The following is a 12,184-nucleotide window of genomic DNA, read 5'->3' on the forward strand; positions in this document are numbered from 1 at the left end:
TGCAGGGAAACATGAAGGAACGTAATTCAAGGACTGGATTTCACAGAGCTACTACAATCACACACTAAGACTTGAGACGTTCTTGAGAGTGAAGGGATCTGTGGAAGCTGGATGACTTCAGACCAATACAGATCATTCCGAAACAATGCAGTGCATTACAGCAGTGTAACAGACATTGTGTATACAATATTGGATGCAGTGTGTTGCTTATCCTGTGATGAAGAGGCAGGTCCTGTTCCTCCCTCATCTCTCCTCCTCTGCAGCAGCCCATGAGGTAGGAAACAATCACCTGGTTACACTACCGACATTTCTCATGAAAACTGCCAAGTTATATTGTGCATATAATACACACATATCTGCAATAATATGTTGTTATTGTTCCAACTTGAGTGTGCATTATATTTCTGTTGTGATAAAAAAAATAAATATGGGCTCAGGATTTAAACTTGCTCATAATTGGTTCTACCCATTCTCTCAAAACTGCCTGTTCTCCAATGTCTTTTTTTCTATGAACGCAGTATTCCAAATGAAAAGTCCTCAAAATGAAAAAGCTTAGTTCTCCCTTCAAAAATAAATTTAAATTATTAGCTGCACAAGCTACAAAAAATAAATACATCTCAAATTTTAATAAAAAATGAATTCAACATACTTCCATAAACACTATTTCCATCCAAAACAATCTCCACTTAGCAGTGTGTCCCTTTGTTGTTTTGTATGCAGATCAAGTCTCAAATTTAATTGCAAAAGTCCACATACTATTTATACAAATACATACACAAAAAAATCATAAGACTATGAACCATGTCCTAGGAACTTTCATATAATGCACAATTTATTTCACACTCAATCACAGTCAAAGTTCATCTTTAGTTCCAGTTTTGATTCCAACTTCAATACTAAGTTGATCAAAAAGCTCAAAAAGACCAGAGAAGTACTGTCCATCTGGCTGTGTCTCTCGTGATGCTAGTTCACTGTACCACACACGGAGTTCATTAATTACTGAAATTAGCCGACTGTTTCCGCGATATTCTTTCTGACATGGTCCTCGTGCCAATGCAAGCACTGCGCCTGCAGCCTTCTCTACAGCATCATGGTGTGTTAAAACAGGCACTTCCTGGGATACTGCAGAACTGAAGTCATCCCGCCGAACCTGCACAGATAATACTGCAGTTGAAAACACTGAAAAAAAAAATTGTGAAAGAAATAAACTACATCGAGTAGGCTTCATTGCGTTAATAATAACTGACTGACTGGGGAGATAAACAGGACCAGCCTCCATTTTTTTTATCAAATAAGAAAATTACTAGTCTGAATTTCTTTATAAATTACAAAGAAAGCCATATACTTCAACAAGTCCCATCACAGAAGTATGTCATCATCTCTAATGAAGTGAGCAACCCATTTCTATTGCAATTGCTAGTGACTGCAAGTGTGGGAGGTTCGCTGTTTAATCGTGTTGTCTCCAGGGCTTCTATTACTTACCATTATGGCTGGAAACAAAAAATGTCCTATCTACAGTTCTTCTCACTCCTCCCAAAGTGTTATTCTACTGCCCACCAAATCTATGAAATATCCTAGTCCACACTCCCATCACACTACCCTCTGGAAGACCAAGGTGCAATTAGTGTTTGGAGCAATCGAAAGAAAATAATTGATTCAGTCGGTTGTCGGAAAACAACTGACTCATTCGGTTGTAGCTTTACATATCAGTTGAATTATTAATTCGTTCTTTTGAGTGAAACAAGTCCACTGGAGCTACTGAATGAAAACAGTCGACACAATCCTGTGGTGTTTTGCGTACTGACTGAGTTATTCATTCTTTCTTTTCCAGTGAAACCAATCAGTCGTTTTAGTTGTATCTGAGCGTCCCGCACCCTCCACATCAGCATCCTACTGCTGCTGGCACAGGTCCTAGTAGTGCTACGCTTGCACCAGCCACTGCGCTACTTTCTCACGCCAGCTTCTGGTCCTGGCAGCAGCAGGAGGCGGCCATGGCAGTGGCACCATGTGTTTCAGTCGACTGTCTCACATTGAGTGAAACCACTTGACCCAAGTGAGTGAGTGAAAACATTCATATAGCTGACATGGCCACAGAGACTAGTTTCATTTAGTTTTTTTTTATTCGACTGAAAAAAAAAAAAAACTGGGTGGAGGAAATGACGATCAACTGACCAGTTGGTTGTTGAAAACAGTCGGTTGTCCCATCACTAGGCACAAAGCCTGTCTGATGCACCCATTCAGCAAATCATATTTCAGTTCATCACAGACCCATCATATCCTATTAAAGGCAGAACCATCTGAAAGGCAGAACCATCTGCAAAAACACTCTTATCATATACCAGCTCTGCTGTTAACTTCTGCACAGTGCATTTTATGCTGACAACTACCAATCAGGAATAGACCAAAATGAATTACCATTGCCAAGTTGTGGCCAAGAGTGGAGTTGACCACACAGTCACAGAAACAACTAGCACAATTTCAGTGGCTGCTCCACAAGTGTGTAACTCCTCCTGCCTCATTCCTATTCTGTGAGTCTTCTGTGCCTCGCTCCCAGCCATCAGCCACGCTTCCCCAACCTTCCCTCCTAGTTTCTTTGTCCCTTCGCCCACTCTCCTGATACAACACACACCACAGACCAACTCCAGTGCAAGCACAATGTAGTCAGCCAGGACAACATAGTCATGCAGCTGTATGAATATCTGTATGTGCATTCTATTATCTCTGAAGAAGGATTTTCCAGAAAGCTTGCAACACTCTTGGTCTTTTTTATGTGCATATTGATCACCCAGTGTTTCATCTATGCAACAATGTTTTACATTTAATCCCATTATTCAAATTATCAATCACAATGGGCAGCAGTTGGACCATGTTGTCTTGGTTGAATGTCTGATACTCAACATGCCTCCACTTTTTCTTGTAGGAGAGAGAAAAAAAAAGTGTTTCAATGGAGAAAAAATGGATTTCCAGTACAACACATTATTAATATCAATGATATTTTTACAAACTGTTATCTACAAGGGTTATTCAATAATCAGACAAATTGGTCTGGAGAAAAAAGCGTTTATTTTTCCAAAACAAAACTTTTTCTACTTTGCAACATAATCCCCTTGAATGTTTATACATTTGTTCGAACTGGCTACAAGCTTTTTTATTCCGGCTGCAAAGAACTTTTTATCTTGATGTTTGAAACAATTTCCCACAAACTTTTTCACGTCCTCATCCTGGAACCTCTTTCCACTTAATGCCTCCTTCAGTGCACCAAACAAATGGAAACCACAAGGTGCTAGATCAGGACGTTAAGGGGGATAAGGCAGTACTCCCCAGCCTAGTTTCTCAAAGGTTTCATGGGTTTGTTGAGCAATATGAGGATGTGCATTGTCTAATTAGAGAATCACAGCTCTCCTGTGAGATGTACGGCGTCTCTCTTACATGGCTGACTTCACCTTGTTTAAAAGCAAATCCAAGTAGTATTGGCTGTTCAGTGTACACTGCTCTTCGAGATAACCACAAAAAACTGGACCTTCAGCAACCAAAAACAGTCGACATGACTTTTCTGCTGATGCTTGGGTTTTGAATTTTTTCTTAACAGGTGAGTTGGTGTGCTTCCACTCCATGCTTTGCCTTTTTGATTCTGGCTCATAATAGTGAATCCAAGTTTCATCACAAGTTAAAATTTTGTTGAGGAAGTGCTCACCTTCTCTTTCATAACATTCCTTTAGCTCTGTGCACATTCTCAGCCTTGTTTCCATGTGTAGCCACGTCAACTCCTTTGGGACACATATTGCAAGTTTTGCGGTACTTCAGCTTCTTACAGATAATGTTATGAACCATACCAGTACTAACTTGAACCTAATCAACTATCATTTCCACAGTCGCATGGCGGTTGGCACAAATAATGTCATCAATTCGACTTTCAAGTGAGGGAGTTGAAACTGCAACTGGTTGGTCAGAACAGTATTCATCAGTCCCTCAGCTGTGACCATTTTTGAACTACTCTACCCACTTGTACCCCCCATGTACCATGGACCTTGCCATTGGTGGGGAGGCTTGCGTGCCTCAGTGATACAGATAGCCGTACCGTAGGTGCAACCACAATGGAGGGGTATCTGTTGAGAGGCCAGACAAATGTGTGGTTCCTGAAGAGGGGCAGCAGCCTTGTCAGGGGCAACAGTCTGGATGATTGACTGATCTGGCCTTGTAACACTAACCAAAAAAGCATTGCTGTGCTGGTACTGTGAACGGCTGAAATCAAGGGGAAACTACACCCGTAATTTTTCCCAAGGGCATGCAGCTTTTCTGTATGGTTAAATGATGATGGCGTCCTCTTGGGTAAAATATTCCGGAGGTAAAATAGTCCCCCATTCAGATCTCCGGGCGGGGACTATTCAGGACGTTGTTATCAGGAGAAAGAAAACTTGCATTCTATGGATCGGAGCGTGGAATGTCAGATCCCTTAATCGGGCAGGTAGGTTAGAAAATTTAAAAAGGGAAATGGATAGGTTAAAGTTAGATGTAGTGGGAATTAGTGAAGTTTGGTGGCAGGAGGAACAAGACTTTTGGTCAGGTGAATACAGGGTTATAAATACAAAATCAAATAGGGGTAATGCAGGAGTAGGTTTAATAATGAATAAAAAAATAGGAGTGCGGGTTAGCTACTACAAACAGCATAGTGAACACATTATTGTGGCCAAGATAGACACGAAGCCCACGCCTACTACAGTAGTACATGTTTATATGACAACTAACTCTGCAGATGACGAAGAAATTGATGAAATGTATGATGAGATAAAAGAAATTATTCAGGTAGTGAAGGGAGACGAAAGTTTAATAGTCATGGGTGACTAGAATTTGAGAGTAGGAAAAGGGAGAGAAGGAAACATAGTAGGTGAATATGGATTGGGGCTAAGAAATGAAAGAGGAAGACGCCTGGTAGAATTTTGCACAGAACGTAACTTAATCACAGCTAACACTTCGTTCAAGAATCATGAAAGAAGGTTGTATACATGGAAGAACCCTGGAGATACTAGAAGATATCAGATAGATTATATAAGGGTAAGACAGAGATTTAGGAACCAGGATTTAAATTGTAAGACATTTCCAGGGGCAGATGTGGACTCTGACCACAATCTATTGATTATGAACTGTTGATTAAAACTGAAAAAACCGCAAAAAGGTGGGAATTTGAGGAGATGGGACCTGGATAAACTGAAAGAACCAGAGGTTGTACAGGGTTTCAGGGAGAGCATAAGGGAACAATTGACAGGGATGGGGGAAAGAAATACAGTAGAAGAAGAATGGGCAGCTTTGAGGGATGAAATAGTGAAGGCAGCAGAGGGTCAAATAGGTAAAAAGATGAGGGCTAGTAGAAACCATTGGGTAACAGAAGAAATATTGATTTTAATTGATGGAAGGAGAAAATATAAAAATGCAGTAAATTAAGCAGGCAAAAAGGAATACAAACGTCTCAAAAAGGAGATCGACAGGAAGTGCAAAATGGCTATGCAGGGATGGCTAGAGGACAAATGTAAGGATGTAGAGGCTTATCTCACCAGGGGTACGATAGATACTGACTACAAGAAAATTGAAGAGACCTTTGGAGAAAGGAGAACCACTTGCATGAATATCAAGAGCTTTGATGGAAACCCAGTTCTAAGCAAAGAAGGGAAAGCAGAAAGGTGGAAGGAGTATATAGAAGGTTTATACAAGGGCCGATGTACTTGAAGACAATATTATGGAAATGGAAGAGGATGTAGATGAAGATGAAATGGGACATACGATACTGCGTGAAGAGTTTGACAGAGCACTGAAAGACCCGAATCGAAACAAGGCCCCGGGAGTAGACGACATTCCATTAGAACTACTGACAGCCTTGGGAGATCAAGTCCTGACAAAACTCTACCATCTGGTGAGCAAGATGTATGAGACAGGCGAAATACCCTCATACTTAAAGAAAAATAGAATAATTCCAATCCCACAAAAAGCAGGTGTTGACAGATGTGAAAATTACCGAACTATCAGTTTAATAAGTCACAGCTGCAAAATACTAATGCGAATTCTTTACAGACGAATGGAAAAACTGATAGAAGCCGACCTCGGGGAAGATCAGTTTGGATTCCGTAGCAATACTGGAACACGTGAGGCAATACTGACCCTACGACTTATCTTACAAGAAAAATTAAGGAAAGGCAAACCTACGTTTCTAGCATTTGTAGACTTAAAGAAAAAAATGTAGACTGGCAATGGCAAGGAAATCGTTTCTGAAAAAGAGAAATTTGTTAACATCTAGTATAGATTTAAGTGTCAGGAAGTCGTTTCTGAAAGTATTTGTATGGAGTGTAGCCATGTATGGAAGTGAAACATGGACGATAACCAGTTTGGACAAGAAGAGAATAGAAGCTTTCGAAATGTGGTGCTACAGAAGAATGCTGAAGATAAGGTGGGTAGATCACGTAACTAATGAGGAGGTATTGAATAGGATTGCGGAGAAGAGAAGTTTGTGGCACAACTTGACTAGAAGAAGGGATTGGTTGGTAGGACATGTTTTGAGGCATCAAGGGATCACAAATTTAGCATTGGAGGGCAGCGTGGAGGGTAAAAATCGTAGAGGGAGGCCAAGAGATCAATACACTAAGCAGATTCAGAAGGATGTAGGTTGCAGTAGGTACTGGGAGATGAAGAAGCTTGCACAGGATAGAGTAGCATGGAGAGCTGCATCAAACCAGTCTCAGGACTGAAGACCACAACAACAACAACAAAGAAAGCTTTTGACAATGTTGATTGGAATACTCTCTTTCAAATTCTGAAGGTGGCATGGGTAAAATACAGGGAGCAAAAGGCTATTTACATTTTGTACAGAAAACAGATGGCAGTTATAAGAGTCGAGGGGTATGAAAGGGAAGCAGTGGTTGGGAAGGGAGTGAGACAGGGTTGTAGCCTATCCCCGATGTTATTAAATTTGTATATTGAGCAAGCAGTAAAGGAAACAAAAGAAAAGTTTGGAGTTCTTGTTGTGGTCTTCAGTCCTGAGACTGGTTTGATGCAGCTCTCCATGCTACTCTATCCTGTGCAAGCTTCTTCATCTCCCAGTACCTACTGCAACCTACATCCTTCTGAATCTGCTTAGTGTATTGATCTCTTGGTCTCCCTCTACGATTTTTACCCTCCATGCTGCCCTCCAATGCTAAATTTGTGATCCCTTGATGCCTCAAAGCATGTCCTACCAACCAATCCCTTCTTCTAGTCAAGTTGTGCCACAAACTTCTCTTCTCCCCAATCCTATTCAATACCTCCTCATTAGTTACGTGACCTACCCACCTTATCTTCAGCATTCTTCTGTAGCACCACATTTCGAAAACTTCTATTCTCTTCTTGTCCAAACTGGTTATCGTCCATGTTTCACTTCCATACATGGCTACACTCCATACAAATACTTTCAGAAACGACTTCCTGACACTTAAATCTATACTAGATGTTAACAAATTTCTCTTCTTCAGAAACACTTTCCTTGCCATTGCCAGTCTACATTTTATATCCTCTCTACTTCGACCATCATCAGTTACTTTACTCCCTAAATAGCAAAACTCCTTTACTACTTTAAGTGTCTCATTTCCTAATCTAATCCCCTCAGCATCACCCGATTTAATTTGACTACATTCCATATTCCTCGTTTTGCTTTTGTTGATGTTCATCTGCTCTTCCAAGTCCTTTGCTGTCTCTGAGAGAATTACAATGTCATTGGCGAACCTCAAAGTTTTTACTTCTTCTCCATGAATTTTAATACCTACTCCGAATTTTTCTTTTGTTTCCTTTACTGCTTGCTCAATATACAGATTGAATAACATCGGGGAGAGGCTACAACCCTGTCTCACTCCCTTCCCAACCACTGCTTCCCTTTCATGCCCCTCGACTCTTATAACTGCCATCTGGTTTCTGTACAAATTGTAAATAGCCTTTCGCTCCTTGTATTTTACCCCTGCCACCTTCAGAATTTGAAAGAGAGTATTCCAGTTAACGTTGTCAAAAGCTTTCTCTAAGTCTACAAATGCTAGAAACGTAGGTTTGCCTTTTCTTAATCTTTCTTCTAAGATAAGTCGTAAGGTTAGTATTGCCTCACGTGCGCCAACATTTCTACGGAATCCAAACTGATCTTCCCCGAGGTCCGCTTCTACCAGTTTTTCCATTCGCCTGTAAAGAATTCGCGTTAGTATTTTGCAGCTGTGACTTATTAAACTGATAGTTCGGTAATTTTCACATCTGTCAACACCTGCTTACTTTGGGATTGGAATTATTATATTCTTCTTGAAGTCTGTGGGTATTTCGCCTGTCTCATACATCTTGCTCACCAGATGGTAGAGTTTTGTCATGACTGGCTCTCCCAAGGCCATCAGTAGCTCTAATGGAATGTTGTCTACTCCCGGGGCCTTGTTTCGACTCAGGTCTTTCAGTGCTCTGTCAAACTCTTCACGCAGTATCTTATCTCCCATTTCATCTTCATCTACATCCTCTTCCATTTCCATAATATTGTCCTCAAGTACATCGCCCTTGTATAAACCCTCTATATACTCCTTCCACCTTTCTGCCTTCCCTTCTTTGCTTAGCACTGGGTTGCCATCTGAGCTCTTGATATTCATACAAGTGGTTCTCTTCTCTCCAAAGGTCTCTTTAATTTTCCTGTAGGCAGTATCTATCTTACCCCTAGTGAGACAAGCCTCTACATCCTTACATTTGTCCTCTAGCCATCCCTGCTTAGCCATTTTGCACTTCCTGTCGATCTCATTTTTGAGACGTTTGTATTCCTTTTTGCCTGCTTCATTTACTGCATTTTTATATTTTCTCCTTTCATCAATTAAATTCAATATTTCTTCTGTTACCCAAGGATTTATATTAGCCTTCGTCTTTTTACCTACTTGATCCTCTGCTGCCTTCACTACTTCACCCCTCAGAGCTACCCATTCTTCTTCTACTGTATTTCTTTCCCCCATTCCTGTCAATTGTTCCCTTATGCTCTCCCTGAAACTCTCTACAACCTCTGGTTCTTTCAGTTTATCCAGGTCTCATCTCCTTAAATTCCCACCTTTTTGCAGTTTCTTCAGTTTCAATCTGCAGTTCATAACCAATAGATTGTGGTCGGAATCCACATCTGCCCCTGGAAATGTCTTACAATTTAAAACCCTGTTCCTAAATCTCTGTCTTACCATTATATAATCTATCTGATACCTTTTAGTATCTCCAGGATTCTTCCAGGTATACAAGCTTCTTTTATGATTCTTGAACCAAGTGTTAGCTATGATTAAGTTATGCTCTGTGCAAAATTCTACAAGGCGGCTTCCTCTTTCATTTCTTCCCCCCAATCCATATTCACCTACTATGTTTCCTTCTCTCCCTTTTCCTACTGGCGAATTCCAGTCACCCATGACTATTAAATTTTCGTCTCCCTTCACTACCTGAATAATTTCTTTTATCTCGTCATACATTTCATCAATTTCTTCATCATCTGCAGAGCTAGTTGGCATATAAACTTGTACTACTGTAGTAGGCATGGGCTTTGTGTCTATCTTGGCCACAATAATGCGTTCACTATGCTGTTTGTAGTAGCTAACCCGCACTCATATTTTTTTATTCATTATTAAACCTACTCCTGCATTACCCCTATTTGATTTTGTATTTATAACCCTGTAATCACCTGACCAAAAGTCTTGTTCCTCCTGCCACCGAACTTCACTAATTCCCACTATATCTAACTTTAACCTATCCATTTCCCTTTTTAAATTTTCTAACCTACCTGCCCGATTAAGGGATCTGACATTCCACGCTCCGATCCGTAGAATGCCAGTTTTCTTTCTCCTGATAACGACGTCCTCTTGAGTAGTCCCCACCCGGAGATCCGAATGGGGGACTATTTTACCTCCGGAATATTTTACCCAAGAGGACGCCATCATCATTTAATCATACAGTAAAGCTGCATGTCCTCGGGAAAAATTACGGCTGTAGTTTCCCCTTGCTTTCAGCCGTTCGCAGTACCAGCACAGCAAGGCCGTTTTGGTTAATGTTACAAGGCCAGATCAGTCAATCATCCAGACTGTTGCCCCTGCAACTACTGAAAAGGCTGCTGCCCCTCTTCAGGAACCATATGTTTGTCTGGCCTCTCAACAGATACCCCTCCGTTGTGGTTGCACCTATGGTACGGCCATCTGTATCGCTGAGGCACGCAAGCCTCCCCGCCAACGGCAAGGTCCATGGTTCATGGGGGAAGTTTGGAGTAGGTATTAAAATCCATGGAGAAGAAATAAAAACTTTGAGGTTCGCCAATGACATTAGCAAAGGACTTGGAAGAGCAGCTGAACGGAATGGACAGTATGTTGAAAGGAGGGTATAAGATGAACATCAACAAAAGCAAAATGAGGATAATGGAATGTAGTCAAATTAAGTCGGGTGATGCTGAGGGAATTAGATTAGGAAATGAGACACTTAAAGTAGTAAAGGAGTTTTGCTATTTGGGGAGCAAAATAACTGATGATGGTCGAAGTAGAGAGGATATAAAATGTAGACTGGCAATGGCAAGGAAAGCGTTTCTGAAGAAGAAATATTTGTTAACATGGAGTATAGATTTAAATGTCAGGAAGTCGTTTCTGAAAGTATTAGTATGGAGTGTAGCCATGCATGGATGTGAAACGTTGACGATAAATAGTTTAGACAAGAAGAGAATAGAAGCTTTTGAAATGTGGTGCTACAGAAAAATGCTGAAGATTAGATGGGTAGATCACATAACTAATCAGGAGGTATTGAATAGAATTTGGGAGAAGAGGAGCTTGTGGCACAACTTGACTAGAAGAAGGGATCGGTTGGTAGGACATGTTGTGAGACATCGAGGCGTGGGGCGGCAGGTAATTGTTGCTGTTATATAAAAATTCTGTAGAATGTAGAATTTGTTTGAATGTTGAAACACTGCATTTCCCGGCCGATTAACCATATGTGCGGTTCGGGTGGAATTACTGTTGTTAAATGTTCCTATTATTTAGAATGTTATTTATGCTGTCTTTCGCCGTTCTCAACACTGGCTCTCTAACTACAATATTGGCAACCAGAAAGTGATTAGCAAAACGTGAAGCCTGTAATTAGAATTCCTAGTGCCCACTTCATCTGAGAATACACTTATAGTTACAGCTTATAGCTCTGAGGAATTAGGAGATTGTCTGGGATTTATAATCAAAAACAGTCGTGAAAAAACGTCCTGTATTCTGAAAGTCACAGATGAAAACAAAAGAATCCACACAATCTAACTAACAGAGCAGTTCAGAGTCTAATGCGCTGATGCCACTATAACTGTCCAAATTAAATATTTAAATGAATACTCGTCATAATTTGATGATAAGTTCATCCAACGCCACGCTAAATAATGGTAGAATGTCTGTCCCAAGGCGGCACATGAAAATACGACATACACAAACTGAAGCTAGATAATTAAAGTCAACCCAGAATTAACACTTCACTCGAAAATGCTTTCATGGTTACGCGTATCCCGAGTAACTTAATACGGCATCCGAGGCTGTTTGTAGCAATGATACCGACGCGACGCGAATCCCGACACAGATGGCGTGCTATTCAGCGTCTGGAGAGAACTGGGGCCTTGCTTCCTCGCGCAGCGTTCTTATATATAAAGCCGCGGTGCAGATGGCTAAGGGAACGCCTGACGAGCTCTGAACTGGCCCTTTGGAGATACGCTATCGCTATAGTTTTATAGGTATTCAAATGAAACTTCTCAAATCTTCATAGTTATAGCGGATCTCCAACCTACTTAAATATAAACATCCTAGCCTTATTTATTAGCCTACTTAATCTATCTTGCTTCCTTAAGTTTTAAGACAAAAACCAGAAAATATTGAATTTCCACTAAAATTTTAATTTGTGAAATCCAAAGTACTGTTTTTATTAAATATTTATGAAAAAGGAATCTAATTATAAATTTTGAAGTCTCTAGCTCTTTTCTGTTGCGCCAATGATTTTTACAGAAAAACGTCCAAATTTCGAAAATGGCTAAAGTTATCGAACTGATATTCAACACATATTAATTTAGTATTACTCCTGACATGCTAGAAACATTTTAGGTTATTTGCTTGATTTTTAAAGTATTGCGCAACATTTATGACGTCAGAGCTAGTTACAGCGGACTGGCTGGCACACAATG

The 12,184-nt window shown here is 40.5% G+C and overlaps 1 protein-coding gene across 2 annotated transcripts in view; it reads right to left on the minus strand.

Moving 5' to 3' along the window:
- Positions 1-814: 814 nt before the first annotated feature.
- LOC126253289 (nucleotide exchange factor SIL1) overlaps positions 815-12,184 on the minus strand; it is a 129,728-nt gene continuing 118,358 nt past the window's right edge. For both annotated transcript variants that reach the window (XM_049954515.1, XM_049954516.1), the window contains exon 6: positions 815-1,150. In XM_049954515.1, the coding sequence (XP_049810472.1) occupies positions 854-1,150 (297 nt within the window). In that variant the 3' untranslated portion in view covers positions 815-853. The remainder of the gene's footprint in view (positions 1,151-12,184) is intronic.

Source organism: Schistocerca nitens, chromosome 4 (genome assembly GCF_023898315.1).
Source record: "Schistocerca nitens isolate TAMUIC-IGC-003100 chromosome 4, iqSchNite1.1, whole genome shotgun sequence".
NCBI lineage: Eukaryota > Metazoa > Arthropoda > Insecta > Orthoptera > Acrididae > Schistocerca > Schistocerca nitens.